This window comes from Leiobunum rupestre, chromosome 4 (genome assembly GCF_980474605.1).
Source record: "Leiobunum rupestre chromosome 4, qqLeiRupe1.1.hap1, whole genome shotgun sequence".
Taxonomy (NCBI): Eukaryota; Metazoa; Arthropoda; class Arachnida; order Opiliones; family Sclerosomatidae; genus Leiobunum; species Leiobunum rupestre.
Genome location: NC_143387.1, coordinates 53,132,903 through 53,157,542, shown reverse-complemented (window position 1 = coordinate 53,157,542; position 24,640 = coordinate 53,132,903). Strand labels below are relative to the sequence as shown.

Genomic DNA, 24,640 nt, shown 5'->3' with positions numbered 1-24,640 from the left:
GTTAGTTTGAAAATAATTAATTTAAATCAAGTTAGTTTGAAAATAATTAATTTAAATCAAGTTAGTTTGAAAATCATTAATTTAAATCAAGTTAGTTTGAAAATAATTAATTTAAATCAAGTTAGTTTGAAAATAATTAATTTAAATCAAGTTAGTTGGAAAATCATTGATTTAAATGAAGTAAAAAGTCATTGGTTTAAACGAAGTTAAAAATCATTGATTTAAATCAAGATAAAAATCATTGATTTAAATGAAGATAAAAATCATTGATTTAAATCAAGTTAAAAATCATTGATTTAAATCAAGTTAGTTAAAAAAATCTATCCAGTTAGTTGGAAAATAATTAATTTAAATCAAGTTAGTTTGAAAATAATTAATTTAAATCAAGTTAGTTTGAAAATAATTAATTTAAATCAAGTTAGTTTGAAAATAATTAATTTAAATCAAGTTAGTTTGAAAATCATTAATTTAAATCAAGTTAGTTTGAAAATAATTAATTTAAATCAAGTTAGTTTGAAAATAATTAATTTAAATCAAGTTAGTTGGAAAATCATTGATTTAAATGAAGTAAAAAGTCATTGGTTTAAACGAAGTTAAAAATCATTGATTTAAATCAAGATAAAAATCATTGATTTAAATGAAGATAAAAATCATTGATTTAAATCAAGTTAAAAATCATTGATTTAAATCAAGTTAGTTAAAAAAATCTATCCAGTTAGTTGGAAAATAATTAATTTAAATCAAGTTAGTTTGAAAATAATTAATTTAAATCAAGTTAGTTTGAAAATAATTAATTTAAATCAAGTTAGTTTGAAAATAATTAATTTAAATCAAGTTAGTTTGAAAATCATTAATTTAAATCAAGTTAGTTTGAAAATAATTAATTTAAATCAAGTTAGTTTGAAAATAATTAATTTAAATCGTGTTAGTTAGAAAATCATTGATTTAAATGAAGTAAAAAGTCATTGGTTTAAACGAAGTTAAAAATCATTGATTTAAATCAAGATAAAAATCATTGATTTAAATGAAGATAAAAATCATTGATTTAAATCAAGTTAAAAATCATTGATTTAAATCAAGTTAGTTAAAAAAATCTATCCAGTTAGTTGGAAAATAATTAATTTAAATCAAGTTAGTTTGAAAATAATTAATTTAAATCAAGTTAGTTTGAAAATAATTAATTTAAATCAAGTTAGTTTGAAAATAATTAATTTAAATCAAGTTAGTTTGAAAATCATTAATTTAAATCAAGTTAGTTTGAAAATAATTAATTTAAATCAAGTTAGTTTGAAAATAATTAATTTAAATCGTGTTAGTTAGAAAATCATTGATTTAAATGAAGTAAAAAGTCATTGGTTTAAACGAAGTTAAAAATCATTGATTTAAATCAAGATAAAAATCATTGATTTAAATGAAGATAAAAATCATTGATTTAAATCAAGTTAAAAATCATTGATTTAAATCAAGTTAGTTAAAAAAATCTATCCAGTTAGTTGGAAAATAATTAATTTAAATCAAGTTAGTTTGAAAATAATTAATTTAAATCAAGTTAGTTTGAAAATAATTAATTTAAATCAAGTTAGTTGGAAAATAATTAGTTTAAACCAAGTTAGTTTGAAAATAATTAATTTAAATCAAGTTAGTTTGAAAATAATTAATTTAAATCAAGTTAGTTTGAAAATAATTAATTTAAATCAAGTTAGTTGGAAAATAATTAATTTAAATCAAGTTAGTTTGAAAATAATTAATTTAAATCAAGTTAGTTTGAAAATAATTAATTTAAATCAAGTTAGTTTGAAAATAATTAATTTAAATCAAGTTAGTTTGAAAATAATTAATTTAAATCAAGTTAGTTTGAAAATAATTAATTTAAATCAAGTTAGTTTGAAAATAATTAATTTAAATCAAGTTAGTTGGAAAATAATTAATTTAAATCAAGTTAGTTTGAAAATAATTAATTTAAATCAAGTTAGTTTGAAAATAATTAATTTAAATCAAGTTAGTTTGAAAATAATTAATTTAAATCAAGTTAGTTGGAAAATAATTAGTTTAAACCAAGTTAGTTTGAAAATAATTAATTTAAATCAAGTTAGTTTGAAAATAATTAATTTAAATCAAGTTAGTTGGAAAATAATTAATTTAAATCAAGTTAGTTGGAAAATAATTAATTTAAATCAAGTTAGTTTGAAAATAATTAATTTAAATCAAGTTAGTTTGAAAATAATTAATTTAAATCAAGTTAGTTTGAAAATAATTAATTTAAATCAAGTTAGTTGGAAAATAATTAATTTAAATCAAGTTAGTTTGAAAATAATTAATTTAAATCAAGTTAGTTTGAAAATAATTAATTTAAATCAAGTTAGTTTGAAAATAATTAATTTAAATCAAGTTAGTTGGAAAATAATTAGTTTAAACCAAGTTAGTTTGAAAATAATTAATTTAAATCAAGTTAGTTTGAAAATAATTAATTTAAATCAAGTTAGTTTGAAAATAATTAATTTAAATCAAGTTAGTTGGAAAATAATTAATTTAAATCAAGTTAGTTTGAAAATAATTAATTTAAATCAAGTTAGTTTGAAAATAATTAATTTAAATCAAGTTAGTTTGAAAATAATTAATTTAAATCAAGTTAGTTTGAAAATAATTAATTTAAATCAAGTTAGTTTGAAAATAATTAATTTAAATCAAGTTAGTTGGAAAATAATTAATTTAAATCAAGTTAGTTTGAAAATAATTAATTTAAATCAAGTTAGTTTGAAAATAATTAATTTAAATCAAGTTAGTTTGAAAATAATTAATTTAAATCAAGTTAGTTTGAAAATAATTAATTTAAATCAAGTTAGTTTGAAAATAATTAATTTAAATCAAGTTAGTTTGAAAATAATTAATTTAAATCAAGTTAGTTAGAAAATCATTGATTTAAATGAAGTAAAAAGTCATTGGTTTAAACGAAGTTAAAAATCATTGATTTAAATCAAGATAAAAATCATTGATTTAAATGAAGATAAAAATCATTGATTTAAATCAAGTTAAAAATCATTGATTTAAATCAAGTTAGTTAAAAAAATCTATCCAGTTAGTTGGAAAATAATTAATTTAAATCAAGTTAGTTTGAAAATAATTAATTTAAATCAAGTTAGTTTGAAAATAATTAATTTAAATCAAGTTAGTTTGAAAATAATTAATTTAAATCAAGTTAGTTTGAAAATCATTAATTTAAATCAAGTTAGTTTGAAAATAATTAATTTAAATCAAGTTAGTTTGAAAATAATTAATTTAAATCGTGTTAGTTAGAAAATCATTGATTTAAATGAAGTAAAAAGTCATTGGTTTAAACGAAGTTAAAAATCATTGATTTAAATCAAGATAAAAATCATTGATTTAAATGAAGATAAAAATCATTGATTTAAATGAAGATAAAAATCATTGATTTAAATCAAGTTAAAAATCATTGATTTAAATCAAGTTAGTTAAAAAAATCTATCCAGTTAGTTGGAAAATAATTAATTTAAATCAAGTTAGTTTGAAAATAATTAATTTAAATCAAGTTAGTTTGAAAATAATTAATTTAAATCAAGTTAGTTTGAAAATAATTAATTTAAATCAAGTTAGTTTGAAAATCATTAATTTAAATCAAGTTAGTTTGAAAATAATTAATTTAAATCAAGTTAGTTTGAAAATAATTAATTTAAATCGTGTTAGTTAGAAAATCATTGATTTAAATGAAGTAAAAAGTCATTGGTTTAAACGAAGTTAAAAATCATTGATTTAAATCAAGATAAAAATCATTGATTTAAATGAAGATAAAAATCATTGATTTAAATCAAGTTAAAAATCATTGATTTAAATCAAGTTAGTTAAAAAAATCTATCCAGTTAGTTGGAAAATAATTAATTTAAATCAAGTTAGTTTGAAAATAATTAATTTAAATCAAGTTAGTTTGAAAATAATTAATTTAAATCAAGTTAGTTTGAAAATAATTAATTTAAATCAAGTTAGTTTGAAAATAATTAATTTAAATCAAGTTAGTTTGAAAATAATTAATTTAAATCGTGTTAGTTAGAAAATCATTGATTTAAATGAAGTAAAAAGTCATTGGTTTAAACGAAGTTAAAAATCATTGATTTAAATCAAGATAAAAATCATTGATTTAAATGAAGATAAAAATCATTGATTTAAATCAAGTTAAAAATCATTGATTTAAATCAAGTTAGTTAAAAAAATCTATCCAGTTAGTTGGAAAATAATTAATTTAAATCAAGTTAGTTTGAAAATAATTAATTTAAATCAAGTTAGTTTGAAAATAATTAATTTAAATCAAGTTAGTTGGAAAATAATTAGTTTAAACCAAGTTAGTTTGAAAATAATTAATTTAAATCAAGTTAGTTTGAAAATAATTAATTTAAATCAAGTTAGTTTGAAAATAATTAATTTAAATCAAGTTAGTTGGAAAATAATTAATTTAAATCAAGTTAGTTTGAAAATAATTAATTTAAATCAAGTTAGTTTGAAAATAATTAATTTAAATCAAGTTAGTTTGAAAATAATTAATTTAAATCAAGTTAGTTTGAAAATCATTAATTTAAATCAAGTTAGTTTGAAAATAATTAATTTAAATCAAGTTAGTTTGAAAATAATTAATTTAAATCGTGTTAGTTAGAAAATCATTGATTTAAATGAAGTAAAAAGTCATTGGTTTAAACGAAGTTAAAAATCATTGATTTAAATCAAGATAAAAATCATTGATTTAAATCAAGATAAAAATCATTGATTTAAATGAAGATAAAAATCATTGATTTAAATCAAGTTAAAAATCATTGATTTAAATCAAGTTAGTTAAAAAAATCTATCCAGTTAGTTGGAAAATAATTAATTTAAATCAAGTTAGTTTGAAAATAATTAATTTAAATCAAGTTAGTTTGAAAATAATTAATTTAAATCAAGTTAGTTTGAAAATAATTAATTTAAATCAAGTTAGTTTGAAAATAATTAATTTAAATCAAGTTAGTTTGAAAATAATTAATTTAAATCAAGTTAGTTTGAAAATAATTAATTTAAATCAAGTTAGTTTGAAAATAATTAATTTAAATCAAGTTAGTTTGAAAATCATTAATTTAAATCAAGTTAGTTTGAAAATAATTAATTTAAATCAAGTTAGTTTGAAAATAATTAATTTAAATCGTGTTAGTTAGAAAATCATTGATTTAAATGAAGTAAAAAGTCATTGGTTTAAACGAAGTTAAAAATCATTGATTTAAATCAAGATAAAAATCATTGATTTAAATGAAGATAAAAATCATTGATTTAAATCAAGTTAAAAATCATTGATTTAAATCAAGTTAGTTAAAAAAATCTATCCAGTTAGTTGGAAAATAATTAATTTAAATCAAGTTAGTTTGAAAATAATTAATTTAAATCAAGTTAGTTTGAAAATAATTAATTTAAATCAAGTTAGTTTGAAAATAATTAATTTAAATCAAGTTAGTTTGAAAATAATTAATTTAAATCAAGTTAGTTTGAAAATAATTAATTTAAATCAAGTTAGTTTGAAAATAATTAATTTAAATCAAGTTAGTTTGAAAATAATTAATTTAAATCAAGTTAGTTTGAAAATCATTAATTTAAATCAAGTTAGTTTGAAAATAATTAATTTAAATCAAGTTAGTTTGAAAATAATTAATTTAAATCGTGTTAGTTAGAAAATCATTGATTTAAATGAAGTAAAAAGTCATTGGTTTAAACGAAGTTAAAAATCATTGATTTAAATCAAGATAAAAATCATTGATTTAAATGAAGATAAAAATCATTGATTTAAATCAAGTTAAAAATCATTGATTTAAATCAAGTTAGTTAAAAAAATCTATCCAGTTAGTTGGAAAATAATTAATTTAAATCAAGTTAGTTTGAAAATAATTAATTTAAATCAAGTTAGTTTGAAAATAATTAATTTAAATCAAGTTAGTTTGAAAATAATTAATTTAAATCAAGTTAGTTTGAAAATCATTGATTTAAATCAAGATTAAAATCATTGATTTAAATTAAGTTAAAAATCATTGATTTAAATCAAGTTAGTTTGAAAATAATTAATTTAAATCAAGTTAGTTTGAAAATCATTGATTTAAATCAAGATAAAAATCATTGATTTAAATTAAGTTAAAAATCATTGATTTAAATCAAGATAAAAATCATTGATTTAAATCAAGATAAAAATGATTGATTTAAATCAAGATAAAAATCATTGATTTAAATCAAGATAAAAATCATTGATTTAAATCAAGATAAAAATGATTGATTTAAATCAAGATAAAAATCATTGATTTAAATCAAGATAAAAATCATTGATTTAAATCAAGATAAAAATCATTGATTTAAATCAAGATAAAAATCATTGATTTAAATCAAGATAAAAATCATTGATTTAAATCAAGATAAAAATCATTGATTTAAATCAAGATAAAAATCATTTGATTTAGGGTCGATGGAGGTAAGTGTGATCAAAATATTTGTTTTGGGAGTTTACTGGAAATTACTCCTAAACTAAAAATAGCATCCTCTTAAGAATTGGTATCATTAATATGGCCACTATATACCACACAACTACGCAATCAAATTCAATATCGAATAAATATTTATTTAAATATTAATTATTTAATTTAACTCTGTTACTGATCACACTTACCCCCGAAATGCGGGGCAAGTGTGATAGGGGGTGGGGTAATTGTGCAATCCTTGACCAATCGCAATGAAATTACATACAGAGGTTAAATATGGTGTCCCATTAAAGCCATATTTTTTTCGTTCCTCTAAAATAATATCTTCGTGTGGTCACACTTAGCCCTCATTTTTGGGGTAAGTGTGATAGGGTTTAGAAAACCAAATAGCTGATGTGGACTTTCGTGTCCATGGAATGTAACTCGACGGAAATATGTTCTATATAGGTCTTTGTATTATTTTTCAGAGTTTTCCATTTTTAAACCACTGGCGTTTTCAGGGGGGTCGAAATTTGAATATTTACCCCTTTTAATCTAAATGTCTCCGTAGCTTTTGATAGGAACATCCTATAATAATTTTAAATACATCCTCTTATAGGTATTTGACTACGGAACCAATCGGTATGTTCAGAGTTGGACAAAGGGGGTGTAAAGGGGGCAAAAAATAGTCAAGTTGTTTCTCGAATTTTCACCCCTTTTGAACCAAAATGTTCTTATACCTCGCAAAAGGAACATCACATAATGAAATTTAAGGTATCGTTTTAAAGAAAATTGTTCAAGGAACAATCTATTATAATCAGGGTTGAACAATGGGGGGTAAAAGGCAGGCCCGGACTGGCCATAGAAATCAGTTTTAAAGTTGATTTTCTCGAATATTAATTTTTCAAGTTACGATGTTTTTAAACTTAAAGGGAATATAACCTGCAAAGCAATCTTTACGGAAGACCCCTTCAATTTTTCAAATGTCCCTGTACAGTGGCGCCAAACATTTTTAAAGCCGAAGGCAAGAGCGGCCAGAGCTGCAAGCGTTGGTGTTCCACACCAAATACCTGAGGTTATATTCCCTTTAAGTACCCAGATGCGTACTTTCATCTAAAGTGTAAAGGGAATATAACCTCCAACGCGATCTGTATGGAAGACCCCCCACAGTTTTTGAGATTATCATTTCAGTAAACCACTAAGCAGCGCCGAAACCTTTAAAGCCATAGGAGGGAGCGGCCAACGGCGAAACCGTCGAAGGGTGACAAAATACCAGAGGTTATATTCCCTTTAAAATTTCCTTTTTTAGTAAGTTTACATTAAGAAAATTATAAAAAGTGGTCTTATAAACCATAAATTATTTTACGAAAATTTTACATTGATTACCTGATCACACTTACCCCACACTGCAAATTTAGAAAGAGTTTTTCCAGATTAAATTTTGAAATCCTCAAATTATTAGCAAAAATACCAATCACGTTAAAAGATAAACTGACTACAAAATACCAAAATGTGAAACCAGTTTGTCAGTTAGCAAAAAAGTTACGGAACTTTTATTTTGGGCATAAAATCTCTAAACACTTGTAGAAGAGTATAATGTTTTTTGAACTAAAAGTTTTAAAAACTAAATTTAATTTAAATTAATATTGAAAATAGACAAAATGGGTATAATTAAGTATCTTTCAATATCTGTTCATCAAATATTATTTTGGGAAATAATAATCAGCTAGGCTAATACCCAAGGCACCAAGCGACTTTTGAAGCCATTAATTCACTAAAATCAGATTCAATACGTTGATTTTTTACACTATAATAATAATCAGTCAACTAATGACTTGCTGAGTGAATTACACTGCGTAGGAGGGTGGTGGCAAGCCCTGCATGCCACGCGAGCCAACAGCTCCCTACACTAACTAATACCGTTAACAACAAGTTTTTATTGCTCGGGGGAAAACCCCTTAAACTTGCAAACTCAACGCAGAAGGAGTTGTTCCGAGTTTTCACACAGTGCCAAAAGCTGGGATCGAACCCGGCTCCTCTTGCTGCGAGGCGCAAGTGCTAACCACTCCGCCACCCCCCCTATACGGGGTGGTCACACTTACCCCCTGATAACACTTACCTCCATTAAATCAAGATAAAAATCATTGATTTCAATCAAGTAAAAAATTATTGATTTCAATCAAGTAAAAAAATTATTGATTATATCAAGTAAAAAATCATTGAATAAAAATGGCGAAAATAAGTTCTGAAACAATTTCAATACAAAGCAAACTAAAATAATAAATTGTAATTAAATTTCATTAATTTTAGATTATTTGACCGATATAAGCTAGGTATCCATGAACTACACTTGAAAATATCCATTAATTTATCAATAAATAAAGAATAAACTAATCGGATTAAAATGAAAATAATTATTGATTTTTTTAATTAAATATGAAAATAGTACAATTTTTGAGTCAAATAGTTTTGGAAATCGAAATGGCGAAAAATTGCGTTTATCATCGCTACAGTCCTTTTTGTGGATTTGGAAATACACCTATAATATTAAAAAAACCTGGAAACCATTACTCTACATAAATAAATCAATATTTAGCTTTATTGTTCAAAGTATATAATCTGGCGTTTAATGAGATAATGAAAAGTCATTTTCTAATTTTTTTTTGCACTCCCGTATTACTCTTAAAATAAAAACTACCAATAAAGAAAATAAAAAATGAAATTCGGAAAAAAAAAACGTGAAAAAATTGGAATGCGACTTCCGTGGATAAAACCTTTCTTCTGTTTTATTGGGTGTAATAGAATTGCTACAAAGAAAAAGAGATATCGAGGTTTCGCCTCGAAGTATGTTTATTTTCCTAATTCGGCACGTTATTCAAATAACCCTTTAATTGGATTGACTCCCTCTGTCGACGGAGACCATATTTCGTTTTCTAAAAAGGAAATATTTGCCTGAAACGTTTTAAGATAGTATTAACTTTATTCGAAGTATAATTTTTCAGGATTTGTTTTTCTTAAATCAGGATGAAAACTGAGTTCTATAGTGAGTTGCAGGCTAAGAAAGACAAAATATATAGTACAATCGGCGCAAGGTTGCCTCAGATCGTTTCCGGTCATTCCACCGCGCGAAATTTAAATTTGGCCATTTTACGGTCAAATTCTAATTTTGCTCTTTTTGTCGTCTTTTAGCGCCATCTAGAGACCGAAATTGGAATCTTTATTTTTTAATTTCATGTTGTCATGAGTTTCATTACTGAATGCAGCTAAAGAAGGTTCGATAATTGAAGCTCCAAATATTTTAAATAGCCCAAGAGGTTTCTATAAAAAGCATGATAAAGGTTTATTGTTAACAGGTAAAGATAAAAATATAATTTTAAACGTCTATAGCTCATTAAGACAACGTTACCCCCAAGAAAGCGTGGTAACTATTTTAAAAGAAACTGCCGATTTAACTGGTAAGACGTAGAAATAAATTTACAAAATTAAATAATTATACATACTATTTTAAATTTAAGAATGATAGGAATGCCTTATCTTTTAAATTTGCTCGCCACCACAATTATGAAATTAAAAAATAAAGATTCCAATTTCGGTCTCTATATGGCGCTAAAAGACGACAAAAAGAGCAAAATTCGAATTTGACCGTAAAATGGCCAAATTCAAATTTCGCGCGGTGGAATGACCGGAAACGATCTGAGGCATCCTTGCGCCGATTGTACTATATATTTTGTCTTTCTTAGCCTGCAACTCACTATAGTTTATTTGCATTAAGGATAAACAAATATTTAGGGTTAGTCTTACTAAGACTATAGTACTTAATTTGAAAAAAAAAGGGATTTGTTTAACAAACTTCTTTTTAGTACTTCTTACTCAATTTCGAAACATTGTGTTAATTTGAATAGTCGATAGATATTTTTTTTATTATTTTATTTTTTATTTGTGTACCTGTATTTACAATTATTATTTTTTTTATACAATTCCATTTTGTTTTTAGTACACATGCCCTTCTACTAAAGCAAAGCTTTACGTAGAGGGCACAATTAGTAATTTTTAGTAATTTTTTAGAGCACCGCACAATTTACAAAATCAAAAAATATCATGAAACATTTCTTCTAGGCCTAGAACATGTTATTTATCATATCATATTTTTCAGCCGCCCATTTTTTAACTTATCTTTTAAATTTTTTAAGATGTACTTCATTTTTTAAGTTTGCATTAAGTTGGTTAAATATTAGTGGACCATAATACATGGCATGCTTTTGACTTTTAGTCTTATTTAGTTTGGGAATTTTAAATTGGAATGCATTTAGCGATCTGGTATTTTGTACATGTGAATACATTAAATTATATAACTGATGAACAGAATTATCTATAATCTATATCTTTCAACAAACATTGTATTGGAAACAGTTGATTTTTCTATGTAAATTAACACGGAATCTTATTCTGGCGAGCTTGAGTAAACACCCCGTACATTGAGAGATAATTGCTAAACATCAAAGCGTTTTCCATTTGATTGCTCGTAATTCGCTCCGAATCTGTTTCTGACGTCATAGATCTCGCCCCAAACGACTAGAGTAAAACGCAAATGGAAAATGCCATTATCATATTCCCGCGCTTTGTTGTTTTTCGTCTGCTAGTAATTTCTATTTTCACGTCTTGGTCTGCCATTTTGGCAAAAAATCTAAAAATTAAACGCAAAAATTTGCTCCGATCTCAATCTCGATCCGTTGATCTGTCGAAATCGGCCGATCGGTTTTGGGCGCAGATCCGAGCACGCAAATGGAACATAAAATGTTGATCAGAGCGATCTAGAGCGCTCGAGAGCAGTCAAATGGAAAACGCTATAAGAGCGAAATTTTGCAGAAACCAATACAGACCTTTTCAAGAGGTTATGGTTTAGGCAGGGTTATTTAACTTCAAGAGGTTCATTATGGAAGCTTTTAAGTGAGTGTCATCTTTGTTAATTACATTGAGTAAAGGTAGCCCTAATTTGAAATAAATATTTACCGAAAATATTTTTTTATTTATAAAATTCAATGAACTTTATTAAAGTATATTAATAATTAATCGCCGTCATAAATGTTTATTTTTTTCATGAGCTTCTATTTATCTGCAATAGATGGCGCTGTTGGAGGAGGAGGGGTAACGTAGGTTTGACTTATTTTGTATTACGCGTTTCTAGGGTTGTTAGCTAACCTCCTATAAATTGAGGAACCCTGGTCGCGATTCCCAATTCGTACACCATAAAAAACTCAAATGTTCTATAAGCGAGATAATTAATTGTTCTCGATATCTTCGATAGATTTACACTGCGAAGATTTGAAGCCCATCGAGAATGGTCAGTTCAAAGTGACCGGTGACTATTTCGGCGCCAAAGTGACCTATACCTGCGACGAAGGTTTCTGGATGTCCGGTTCCAGGGAGAGCTTCTGCCAAGGGGACACGTCGTGGAGCGATTCACCGCCAGTCTGTCGAAAAAAAGGTTCGTTGATAAGGCTTTGTCAAATGCCGTTACGGAAATATACGAGTCCTTTCAAAAATAAGTAATAGAAAACGAGCAACAAAACCAATTCTATCAATCAATAGAATTTAAAGAGGGAATTTTTCAAAACAAATACTTAAAACGGGGTCGGCACTTTTCTCAATCGATAAACACCGCTCTCCTTCTAATCGAGAAACGCTGTTCCTTCGTTGGCGCTGATAAAATCTCGAAACCTCTTCCCATTCCACCCCGATACTAGATAGCCCTGGATTTCGTCGTTGAGCCCTTGTTAGTGTCAGTATATCCAGACAAACTACCCGGCCGTTTTGAAAAATGCCCGGATTTTTATTACTTATCTGCCTGGGCATTATTTTTGGCCGCCGCGAGAACAGGCCTTTCTCCCTCCCGCAAACCGTTTACCTTTTAAATAGTTTTCGCGTCCTCTTAAGCCTTGGAGGCAGGTGCAAAGGCCTATGTTGCTGCTAATGCGTTTCGCTCTTTTGTTCGACATTTTCGGGAACGAAAAAACTGTCGATACCCGTGTAAATAATCGTTGCGACAAAACGGGGTTTTAATACGTATTAGCAGAAGTGTATAATATATGTCTTACGAAAGAAGTATCCATCTTGGCTATATAAAAAGTAATATGCAATGGGAGCGCTTTAACGGTTGTTTACACTGTACCGCCGATAGTATTTCTTATTTTTACGGTGCATTTGTTTTAGTAAATCACTATAATCAGGAAAATATAATATACCCTTTCAATGTCTGAGGATCCATTGGCACCGTGCTTAGAATACATCTGAAGAAACGGGCTCGGTTTAAACCTTGTCGAACGTAATATGCTGCTCGTATTTTTTAAGGCAAGTGGCGGCTCCTGTCTAGTTCCATTCGCTCGCGCTAGATGTCGTTGGCAGAGGTCATAATTAGCTAAGGGAGATATTCAAGTTTTTCGGGAGTCCATACAACCGTCTCGTGGCGCCATCTAGTGGAATGGAGTAAAACCAGAGAATCAAAAACACGTGATAATTTTCGGGAAATAAATGTTTTCACTTCCTGCCATTTTCGAGAAATAAATGTTTTTACTCCCTGCCGTTTTAGGGAAATAAATGGTTTTACTCCCTGCCAATTTCGGGAAATAAATGTTTTTACTCCCTGCCGTTTTAGGGAAATAAATGTTTTTACTCTCGGCCAATTTCGGGAAATAAATGTTTTTACTCCCTGCCGTTTTAGGGAAATAAATGTTTTTACTCTCGGCCATTTTCGGGAAATAAATGTTTTTACTCCCTGCCGTTTTAGGGAAATAAATGTTTTTACTCCCTGCCATTTTCGGGAAATAAGTCGTTAGCGTATTAATCGAAACCAGTTGGTTAAGTACCTAAATATAGCCTCAAGGGTGTGGCAAATTGGGAGCTTCTCGCGGTGATTGGCTTTTCGGAATCACGTGATTATTAACTTAATAAACACGTGGTTTCGGGAAAACAAATAGATGGCAGACAAATCGCCTTTCGCTTGAGGAAATTATAATAATAATAATCAGCTAGGTTAATACCCAAGGCACCACCTTAGGCCTAAGTCATCAAGCGACTTTTGAAGCCATTAATTCAGGTGGCCGGGTTACAATGCGTAGGAGGGTGGTGACAAGCCCTGCATGCCACGAGTTCGAGCCAACAGCTCCCTACACTAACTATTACCGTTAACCTAGAGGCGCTTTTAGAAGCATTTTTGTAAACCTTTTTTACTCTTATTGATAGAGCCGCCACTTGCTTTAAATCATTGGCTGGCCGCTTGAACAGCTCGGGTGGTAAACAACGCCCTATGGGAATAGCTAAATAGATCTTAAATAAATTTATATAGAAACAAACGATGCAAAAATTATATTATTATGCAAGTATCATTATTTATAAGATTAAATTTACGAATAACGATGAGGAAAAACTAATAGCGTCTGCTTTAGCCGCTACCTATCTAGGTTTCAATGGCGAATCAAAGGGGGCGTAGCGATAGTTTTCGATCGCGATCATCTAATATTCTACTCACAAGTCCGTTCGGTTGCTAGTTCGGATGGGAACTACGCGAGAGTTTCAGTGTCGAAAAAACGTTCAGCCAGAAAATTAGCTTTAAAACAATAGGTGATTCTGAAATATAATATCGACAAATACATGTACAAAGAGTTAATTTTATGGGCGCGCACTCTTGATTTATTAGTAGATTGTGGCTCGCGCGATTGTGCACGCGCGTTGAAAATGAAAAATAAAGCGCGCGCACAAATACTTTAACCATACAACAGAAAGTAACCAAATCATGTGACCACCAATCTTTTTCGGAATCACCTATTGGAAAAGTCCTACCAGGAAACTATATAGGTATACACTTGGAATGTCTAAGGAAGATTTTTACGGCCGTGATGAAGCTCGTAGAAATGGGCGTGTCTTAAAGCGGGAAACTCACGATAAAAACTCTCGCGCCTCGCTACCCTAAAATTCGACGAAAACTCGCCATTAAGCCTAGTCATGGTTATTAAATTATTAGCTTACCTGATTATTTCTTTTATAACCATACAAATACCTGAAATTAGGTATCACTACACTTCTTTCGCGAAGAACATTATAATTACTTTAAAATATTAAGTACGATAACAAATTGAGGTTTTTAAATCCATTGTTTTATAAGCCTATTTTGCGCGGGAAGATCGCCTATTTGTTACCATGACGACGCATTCTTTTCGCGTCAAACCTCGAGCCAATGAATTTGAAATGTCGTGTTACGTCTTACACTTGACGTAGTTAAGCCGCGCCTTTTCCCCGACGCGCTTTAGTATCACCGTCCCAATGGAACCTTAGACATTCCAAGTGTATACCTCTATAGTTTCCTGGTCATTCTTATTAAAATTATGTTATTTATGGTATAAAAAACTTATCGCTATGAAAAATAATGCGTACTTTCGATATTAACTTTAAAAGTGGAACAAATACGATAATGTCCCTAAATTTGAAGACCGGCTTTCGTCACTTAAGCCTTGGCGAATACGTGCCAGCAAGTAAACAAACGCGTCGACTTTTTCCCTCGTAAGGATGAATTGGGTGGCATCCTGCCAATATAATTGGGAGGCGTGTGTATAAAGACAATAACCGTAAGACAAACAACCTGTTACGCTGTCGATAGCGCGTTGTCTGTGGTACCAATGAAAGGCCTCGCTTTTATTTGGACGAAAGCCATCAACAAGCCGCCCTCCTAATCCCTCCGCCATCGAAGGCCAGTTGCTTTTAATTTAGCAAAATCTCGCTAGAGGGAGCGAGCGATCTGCCAGAGCTTAGGTTCGGCGACTCGTTTTTCTAATGACCAGAAGAGGGGGCTCCCATCGATTTAAAAGGAATATCGCTGTCTATCAGATAAATACAAAGACACCTCGAATTCCCTCCAAACTTCCCAAGCACCTCGCTAGGCGGGCAGGCCCCGTTCACATCTCCCAAATTCCTATTTTCGACAAAAGAAATTGGATTTCTTATCGCGGTTTAACACGCTCCATTTTAGTGTTATTAATTTTCGGGAAAAATAAAATGCGGAAAAATTTCCCGCAAATCGGAAAAATAAAAAAATTAAGGGTTTTTAATCTTTAACTTTTTATCGATATAAAATGTCTAATATAAGCAAACATACTACAAAACATTAATAGTGTTACCTAGGAGCAACAAACACAAGGAGAACGCAGCTAGCCTTTAAACACGCTAACGAAGGGTTGTGTACGAATTTAATTGGACGAGCGTCACGAGCCTTTACGCTGAACGTTTTACAATTTCCGAATTTTCCCCTTCCGACGGCAGCAGGCGCTAAAGCGTCTAGCCAATGAAAAATGTACACAAGAAAATCCACGACTTTTGACGGGTTGCGTTCTCCTTGTGTGGGGTGTTGTGTTTGTTGCTCCTAGGTGTTACATTATTTATCAGTTTAAAGCTAGTCTAGAGGTTTAGTTTTACTGTTAGATTCGAAAAAAATGAGGCGAAAATGCCGCTTTATTTAAATTCGCAAACAATATATTAGACTAATCATGAAAAGAAAATTTTTTTAATTTTTTTCGGAAAAATACGGAAAATTTTCCGGAAAAAAGGCTTCGGCCATTTTCCTACTTACAACACTACTTGATTTTATTGTCTCGAGCGAGAGATTCCGCTAGAAATGGAAGCTTCGGCTAGTAAGACCATAGAAATAGAAATGAGACTAGATCCACTGCGCTATCCGGTAATCTCAAGGAAAACGGGCAAGCTAGAAGGCTGCCATTAGAGTGGAATCGCTACTAATCCACGCAGGAGTGCGCCATCTATTAAAGAAAAATTAAACTTTAAATTTTTAAAAATAGATGGCGTGTTTCCACAAAGAATGCTGGCGATTCCACTCTCATGGCAGCCTTCTAACTCGTACATCGCATCACAATCTAATCGTGCTTCTAGTCTCATTTCTATTTCTATGAGTAAGACGCGTTTTGGCCAAAATTGTCGGAAAACACGACGCGATCTAAACAAAAGGTTTACCTTTTTGTACCAAGATGGATCCGATCCAATGTCATCGGGGAATGAGTTGCACTTTCCTTCGGGATTATACTTTTTATGGCTAAGAGTTTCTCCAAATAGAAGAATTTAACCCTGATCTTTTTTTTTGACCCGTTCTGGTCTGGCAGCTGTGTGCGGAAAACCACCAACGGTGAGTCACGCTCGTCATTCGGCGCCTATGGACAAGGACGATTTCGAGATCGACGAAATGGTGCAGTACAACTGCTTTCCCGGCTACGACTCGCAGGGATTCAGCCGCAGCAAATGCCTCTTCCACAACAACACGGCCAAATGGTTTGGGCCTGACCTCAAATGCATACGTAAGCTCTCTCTCTTTATCTCTCCTTTTTTACTCGCGCCCTTCAAAGTCGGGGGTAACCGTATGAAATCGCGCGTAATGTAGTAGCTGTGGTACTAGTGGAGCCGTATGAAATGGAGCATGATGTAGTAGCTGTAGTACTTGTAGGTTTGTTGATTGATTTAAAAATTTATATCCATTGTTGAGCCACTAACTTTCGAAGATTTAGTACTAAAATCACATTCAATATGTTGATATTTTTACACGATAATAATAATCAGCTAAGCTTATAAGTTGACTAGTGACTTGCCAAGCCAATTACCAAATTTCGTAGGAGGGTGGTGGCAAGCCCGTCAATCCACGCGAGCCAACAGCTCCCTACACTTTCTATTACCGTTAACCTCAGCTAAGTTTTTATGGAAAGGGGAAACCGGGGAGCTCATGGTACAACCCCTCTAACCAACTCATTGAGTTAGGAGAGGTTCCCATTGGAATCGGTAAACCGAATTGAGCTGGAAAACTCGAAGGAAACAAGACCAACATATTTTGGAGAAAATTAAGCTTAGTTTGCCCCAAAACCGTTGGTCTTTTTTACTTATAAGGGTTTGCTCAAAAACGTGGAAAATTCAGGAAATTTAAAAATTGGTTGAAAAGCATGAGGAGGAACTTTCAGTCAATCCCGGCCTAAACCGAACTAAATAGCCTCTCTGACGATCATAAAATAAACCGATTTTGGTGTATGGTAAAAAATAAAAATAAAGTACAAATGATCGTATAATCAATTATTTGAGTTCGAGAAATAGCTTTTATTTTTAGGTAATCAAATTAAATTTTACATAGAGTAATCATTAGACTTATAAAAGCAACACTGATATCAAATAGTAATAAATTGATAATTACTGATAATCAGTAATAATTTAATAGTAATGAATTTATAATTACCGATAATCAGTAATAATTTAATAGTATTCAAATGATAATTACCGATAATCAGTAATAATTTAATAGTAATCAATTAATTATTACCGATAATCAGTAATAATTTAATAGTAATGAAATGATAATTACTGATATTCAGTAATCATTTAATAATAATAAAATGATAAGTACTGATATTAACCAAATGCTAATAATTAATAATAACCAAATGATAATAATTAATAATAACCAAATGATAATAATTAATAATAACCAAATGATAATAATTAATAATAACCAAATGATAATAATTAATAATAACCAAATGATAATAATTAATAATAACCAAATGATAATAATTAATAACCAAATGATAATAATTAATAATAACCAAATGATAATAATTAATAATAACCAAATGATAATAATTAATAATAACCAAATGATAATAATTAATAATAACCAAATGATAATAATTAATAATAACCAAATGATAATAATTAATAACCAAATGATAATAATTAATATTAACCAAATGATAATAATTAATAATAACCAAATGATAATAATTAATAATAACCAAATGATAATAATGAATAATAACCAAATGATAACAATTAATAATAACCAAATGATAAAAATTAATAATAACCAAATGATAATAATTAATAATAACCAAATGATAATAATTAATAATAACCAATGATAATAATTAATAATAACCAAATGATGATAATAATTAATAATAACCAAATGATTATAATTAATAATAACCAAATGATAATCATTGTCATAAGAAATTTTCGATAACTGAAATTCAGTAATAATTTAATAGTAATCAAATGATAATCACAAGTATTAACTTCATAATTTAGATTTAGAATTTATTCACTGGTTCTCAATAGAAAGATAACAAAAGGAAACGAAAAATAATCCTCCAGTACTCTTGTTATTCGAATCATGTTTTAAAAGTCATTTTTGAAATCACCTATTTATTAAAATGTCTTAAAGTAGCTTTCGAGGGTAATATCAATTTAGAGCGAATAAAATTATTAGAAGAAATTAAATTTAATTCAAAGAAATTTAAATTTAAGTTTCCGTATATGCAAATTATTAATCAATTTGCCAAAAAAGAGGCGTAAAATGTTTAAAAATTCTTAAAAAAAACCTTAGATTTAATAAACAAATTTAAGTTAATTTAATCAATTTTTCTCTTCTTCGGGTTGCTATAAAGTTCATTAGAATTTACCGGAATGTATTTATTTAATATAAATTTAATTAAATTTTAATTTTATTTATTATTGAAGCTTTAATACGACCTTCCCAATTTGCCACTGTAACAAAATGTATAAACAGGTACGGCAAGGGTGTAAAACTTAGATTGTGCCTTGACCATATCGTTTCGTGTAGGGGAGGGAGGTATGTCGTATGGTGGTGGTGATAGTCCGCTTGAAGCACTCGAAATAATAACATTTTGTTTCGCTTTTATTGCCCCAGCCCGCCGAGTTTCCTTTTTATTGCAAAAATGGAATGATATTTTCTCCAAGAAACTTTTTCTTTAAGAAAATTGAATTCTTTTTTGTCCACCTTGGTTACCGCGTTAATATCGCGTCCCCCCCCCCCCCCTTGCCTCGAAAGAACCTCCTCGGGGGACCAAATGGAGAGTGTTTATATTTTACGGGTTGTTTACTTAAAAATATATATACTTCGCTTTCATATATACGTTTGTCCTAATATAGTTATTATTATGGTTGGACTTTTCAAAGCGGAAATTTGACATTGGTCTCTTCTGCTAGTGGTTTACAAATGTATCGATTTGTTTATGGATTTGTACACTAGATAAAAATTATTTTACAAATCTCGAAATAAACTTGAAAAATCGGAAATCTGGGCGAAAATCAGTTTCAAAATCTCGAAATCAGCCTAAAAGAATCCAGAAATCAACACGAAAGTTGCTCTCTGAAATCTCAAAAACAGTTTTTGATAGAGTTGTAAGTCGGAAAATTTTCCGTATTTTTCCGAAAAAAATAAAAAATTTCATTCCATGATTAGTCTAATATATGGTTTGCAAATTTAAATAAAGCGGAATTTTCGCCTCATTTTTTCGAATCTGAAAGTAAAATTAAACCTCTAGACTAGTTTAAACTGATTAACAATGTAACGCTATTAATGTTTTGTAGTATGTTTACCATTATTAGACATTTTATATCGATAAAAAGTTAAACACTTTTAAAAACCTTTAAAAAGTAATTTATGTTTCAAGCTTTTATATTTGCGGAAAATTTTCAGCAATTCGGAAAGTTTTCCGGAAAATTTTCTGTAAATTTTTCCGCATTTTATTTTTCCGGAAAATTAACAACTCTAGTTTTTGATTTCTGAAATAACTTTGAAATTCAGAATACGGAACGTAAGTTACGTAACATTTGCAAATGTCGAAGCCCTCGGCTACAAGCTCGATTGAGGGTTGATATAAATATAGACATTTATATCTTTTATGGAGTATGTAAACTTTAATGGGCTCTTCAACGAAATACGGGGTTGGGTGAGCTGACGTACAAGAGATAGACTTAAAGGGAATATAACCTCTAGTATTTTTGTTATCCTAAGCGGGTTCGAATATTGGCCGCTCCCTTATAGGGGGTTTGAAATTATCGACGCTTCTTAGTGGTTTGTTGCTGAGGTAATCCCTCCAAATGTTATGGTCTTGCGTAAAGAACGCTTGATGGTGGTTATATTCCCTTTAAGCGCTTCACGTTGTGATAGTCGTTTTCGTTAAAGCTTTCTGAAATATCATTTGAAAAGATGACGGGACTTGGTTAAAATTCTTTAGGGCTTTTCTAGTAAGGAAATCAAAATATAATTATATTTGAACTGGACCAACGACAATAGCAAATAAGGGAAATTTTTTGAATTTTTTTTTACGTTAAGTCACAACCATTAATTAACATGGTTTACTTAATTTTTTTATCTTTTTGGAAAGCGTTATTAGAAAAATAATTATTTTTAATAAGTAATACTTCTGGAATAGTTTTAATAATTTAAATTATATAATTAATTATTTAATTACTTATAACTTATTTAAGAGAATTCCCCAAAGGTAATTTGAATTTCAAAACTAACTTTAAATCATGACATTAAATCTTACGAACCAACTCATCAACTAACACACACCAGAGCTATTTCAGTAATATTAAGTATTAGGGTGTAAATTTTAAGTGTTCTACTACCAGTAACGTAGCCACGATTTTGGAAATCTGAACATGGAATTTTAAATCCCTTCCCCTTGAAAGATTTAGTCGAGTTCCATAAATAACTTTTTAATTAGTTTAATAATCGTTCATAATCAATTACGGCCGAAGAATTCTCGGTAGCAGTTGACCTTTGACCTTAATCTCAACGTGCCATAATGAAATCCCTTCTAATAAAAGTACCACCAAAAAAAACAACAATGGGAAAAAGTAGCCCGTTTAATAAAACCACGAGGGCACAATGGCTACTTAAGCCCCGATAATTTTAATTAAAACCCCGCCCGTCTTAAAACATAAAATAAAGATCCTCCATTCCTCCTATCCAAACTGCTCCGCGAGATAATCTTAGAACCCACGAAAAAGCATCTCGTACGAAAACAATAATAATTATAATAATGAAAAGACCAAAGTAACCATATTTTGATAGCGTGCCTACCATGTCGTCTCCAGAAATTGATTTGGTTGAAAGTGGTTGCTTTTTATTTTCACACCGAAAACGAAGAGAAATGATCTGGGGTGTGGGTGGGTTTCTTTTGAGGGTGTAACGCGTATTGGGGGGGGGGCGTTTCTAAGGGCGGGGGGGGGGTTGGAATTTAACCTCAAATGAGTGTGTTCGATCATTCTAACGATATTCGGAACTTTTCACGAGAGCCATTTTGACCCTAGGGTCGTTTTTCTCGCATTATCGTCTCGAATGGCCTCCGCCGAATAGTTCCCGGGATCGGCCACTAGAGGGCCGAAGCGGGAGACCCCTTTCGGTTTGTTATAATACCTTTCTGATGGAAATTTTATTCCTTTCGCTATCTCTATTCGAACCCTTTTTCGTCCTCCGCGATTTTCAAGTTTCGAAGATTTTTTACTAGTTCGAGAAAGTAAATTTTAACCCTTATTTCGGAGCGATTTGAAGGGCCTATTTTTTATTACATTTTCTACTTCCCTCCTTTGAATCTACAATTTCGTTATCTCCGGCGATGGAAAGTTTTTTTTGGATTTATTTCAAGTTGTGTTAATCCGGATTTATTTGCGTTATTATTGGTCGTTCTTTTTAGACTTTTTCCCTCGATTTGGATGGCGGAAATATTGCTCTTATACACGCAATCGTCGGCCGAAAATAGTTCCATCTTGTGGACTAATAACTTATAACTTCGTAACACTACTTTCGTTATTAGGAATATCCCTCCGCCGTAGTTTAGTCCAATCGGTAAATGGAGTTTCGGTTGGAAAATGTTTAGTATTTTTTTCATTTTATGGTTCTCTATTGAAAATAAAATGGCTGTGTCGCCTGGAAATTAGCTTCTCCCTGAAATATTCTATATATATTTAAATAAAAAAAAGTAAAAAAAGGTTAACAAAAATGTTTCAAAAGGCGCTTCTAGATGGCAGCACCTTCCGGGGGCTTAAAGGGAATATAACCTCAGGTATTTGATGTGGAACACCCACGTTTGCAGCTCTGGCCGCTCTTGCCTTTGGCTTTAGAAATGTTTGGCGCCACTGTACAGGAAAATTTGAAAAATTGAAGGGGCTTTCCATAAAGATGGCTTTGCAGGTTATATTCCCTTTAAACGAAAGGCGAGTTGTCTGCCATCTATTGGCTTCCCGAAACCAACGTTTTTAAAAAGTTAATTATCACGTGATTCCGAAAAGCCAATCAACGCGAGACGCTCCCAATTTGCCACCAGGGTTGGACATAAGGCACTAGTCATGGCATTTGACTACTAAAATAAATGCTCTGACTACTAAAATTAATCAAAATCTGGGGGCTCACTAGTCAAATTGCCTAGTGAAAAATTCCTCTAAATATTCATAAATAATGGGGAATATGGCGTATTATTAATTTATCATTCATCAATCCCATTAAAAAAAAATAACATCATGTAATTCTGACGGGTAAAGCAAAATGTTGGATGTCCTTCTTGTTTTTATACCCCCATTTTTAACCCCCAATAGTCAGTGACTACTTAAATAAATTCCGATAGCCTAGGAGGCTCACTAGTCAGGCTGACTACTAAACAAAATATCCTTATGTCCAACCCTGTTTACCACATCTTTTAGGCTATATTTTGATGCTCACTCAACTTGTTTTGATTAATACGCCAACGACATCTAGTACGAGCGAATGCAACTAGACAGGAGCCGTCTTTGTTTTAAATTTTTGTAAATATTTTTTAAATTTACGATTAGACCATGGAGGTTATTTATTCGTTGTGGGCTTCAGTAGGTAAAAAATAGACTAGTTATTTTGTAGTTTAAAGTATTTTTATATTTTTATATTAACAAATCAGAAAACAAAATTGTCACTACAAAATCCAAATATGAATTTAAAATATTTAGTAATACCATGCACGTATTTTTGCCCGGTTTTCAATAGAGCAAAAACGCTTTGACGGTGAACATTGACGCAAAAAATGCATGTTAGGCCTAAAAATAATTTTTGCGTCGACGATGACCCTCTTGTCGTTTTTGCTCAAGTGGAAACCAACTCTGATTCCCTAAAACTGACTCCCCTCCTCTCGACCGTCATGTGTCCACCGATCCTCCCAACACAGATATAAGGAAGGCAGATGTAGGGAGCTGTTGACTCGCGTGCCACAAAGGGCTTGCAACAACCATAGTACGCATTTTAACCCTGAGTTAGTGGCATCTAGGAGCAACAAACACAAGAAGAACGCAGCTAGACTCTAAACACGCTAACGCAGTGTTGTGTACAAATTTCATTGGACGAACCTTTACGCTGAACGTTTTACGGAAAGGGGGAAGACAATTTCCTAATTTTCCCCTTCCGACGACAGCAGGCGCTAAAACGTCTAACCAATGAAAAATGTACGCAAGATAATGCACGACTTTTGACGGGTTGCGTTCTTCTTGTGTGGGGTGCTGTGTTTGTTGCTCCTAGATTAGAGGGCCTTTGGTGGTGCCTTGGCTATTAGCCTAGCTGATTGTTATTATTCCTGTGATGATTCCAGCTCGAAGTTGCGGTCCGCCGGGGGACGTAGAGAACGGTCGTCGTGAAGGAACTACCTACACATTTACCAGTAGAGTGACTTATCTGTGTCTGGACGGGTACGAGCTCGTCGGTCGGGCCAATAGATACTGCCAATCCAACGGCCAATGGAGTGGACAGTTACCCTCATGTAGACGTGAGTATACGCGCCCCTGGCAACCCGCGACACCATCTTTTATCTTCGCGTCCTCGCAGCGGTCCAATGTCCGATTCCGGCCAACCCGAACAACGGACGGGCCTTGTATTCGGTGTTGTCGTTCAACTCGGTGGTCAAGTACGAGTGTCGCTACGGATACCGCTTGAACGGTCCCATCACCCGGAAATGCGGCGCTCTCAAAGTCTGGGAAGGAAGCGAGCCGACTTGCGACGGTACGGTTGTCTCTTTTCACCGTCCACTCCGACTTTGATCAGAGTTAAATCTTTATTTCCTTTCGATAGAAATCGACTGCGGTAGTCCCGGGGTTCTGCACAACGGCTACTTGGAAGGTCGAAGTACTTCGCTGGGGTCGGTGATCATCTTCCGGTGCTTCGAGGGGATGAAGTACGAAGGAGAATCCATGTCCACCACCTGCCAGACTGACGGAAAGTGGTCGCACCCTTTGCCCAAGTGCCTATGTACGTATCCCACCCGCCTTCTTCGCTTCGTCCTCAGCGCCTAATCCGAGGTTCACGT

The 24,640-nt window shown here is 30.8% G+C and overlaps 1 protein-coding gene across 2 annotated transcripts in view; it reads left to right on the top strand.

The window, feature by feature from the left end:
• Positions 1–24,640, top strand: part of Hasp (Hig-anchoring scaffold protein) — a 177,182-nt gene that overhangs the window by 114,320 nt on the left and 38,222 nt on the right. For both annotated transcript variants that reach the window (XM_090173239.1, XM_090173238.1), the window contains exons 4-8: positions 11,776–11,955; positions 16,631–16,822; positions 23,930–24,103; positions 24,163–24,336; positions 24,406–24,582. In XM_090173239.1, coding sequence (XP_090029365.1) covers positions 11,776–11,955; positions 16,631–16,822; positions 23,930–24,103; positions 24,163–24,336; positions 24,406–24,582 — 897 coding nt within the window. The remainder of the gene's footprint in view (positions 1–11,775; positions 11,956–16,630; positions 16,823–23,929; positions 24,104–24,162; positions 24,337–24,405; positions 24,583–24,640) is intronic.